Source organism: Dipodomys ordii, unplaced genomic scaffold, assembly GCF_000151885.1.
Source record: "Dipodomys ordii isolate 6190 unplaced genomic scaffold, Dord_2.0 Scaffold120, whole genome shotgun sequence".
Lineage (NCBI taxonomy): Eukaryota > Metazoa > Chordata > Mammalia > Rodentia > Heteromyidae > Dipodomys > Dipodomys ordii.
In genome coordinates, this window is record NW_012267336.1 from 3,164,005 (window position 1) to 3,164,362 (window position 358).

General features: G+C 74.3%; 1 protein-coding gene across 1 annotated transcript in view; it reads left to right on the forward strand.

Moving 5' to 3' along the window:
* Positions 1–4: 4 nt before the first annotated feature.
* Positions 5–358, forward strand: part of Tead3 (TEA domain family member 3) — a gene marked incomplete at its 5' end in the record, with an annotated part of 24,562 nt that continues 24,208 nt past the window's right edge. Inside the window, one exon of the mRNA XM_013029591.1 lies at positions 5–185. Within this exon, the coding sequence (XP_012885045.1) occupies positions 5–185 (181 nt within the window). The remainder of the gene's footprint in view (positions 186–358) is intronic.

The window sequence follows — 358 nt, forward strand, 5'->3', positions numbered from 1 at the left end:
CCCCCCGCCGGCTCCTCAACACAAACTTTCCGTCCCGCTCGCTCCCTCCTCCGCGCCCGGCGCCTCCCGCTCCGGCCCGGCTCATTCCCTGCATTCCGGCCAGCCCCCTCCCCACGACCCCCCTTCCCCGGCCCCCCTCGCGGCTCCCTCGGGCCTGGCGCAGCGCCCCCCCGAGCTCGGACCAGGTAAGCCCGGCGGACGCCGAGGAGGAGGCCTCGCAGGGAGTGGTGTCTGGGTGGCTGTGGACGGGGTGGTGCCGCGGGAACCCTCGAGGGGCGCGGGGATCCCCGAGCTATTGTCCAGCCCGAGCTGGAACCCCGGATCGGGGTGCCGGGAAGTTTGGAGGGAAGCAGGGAGA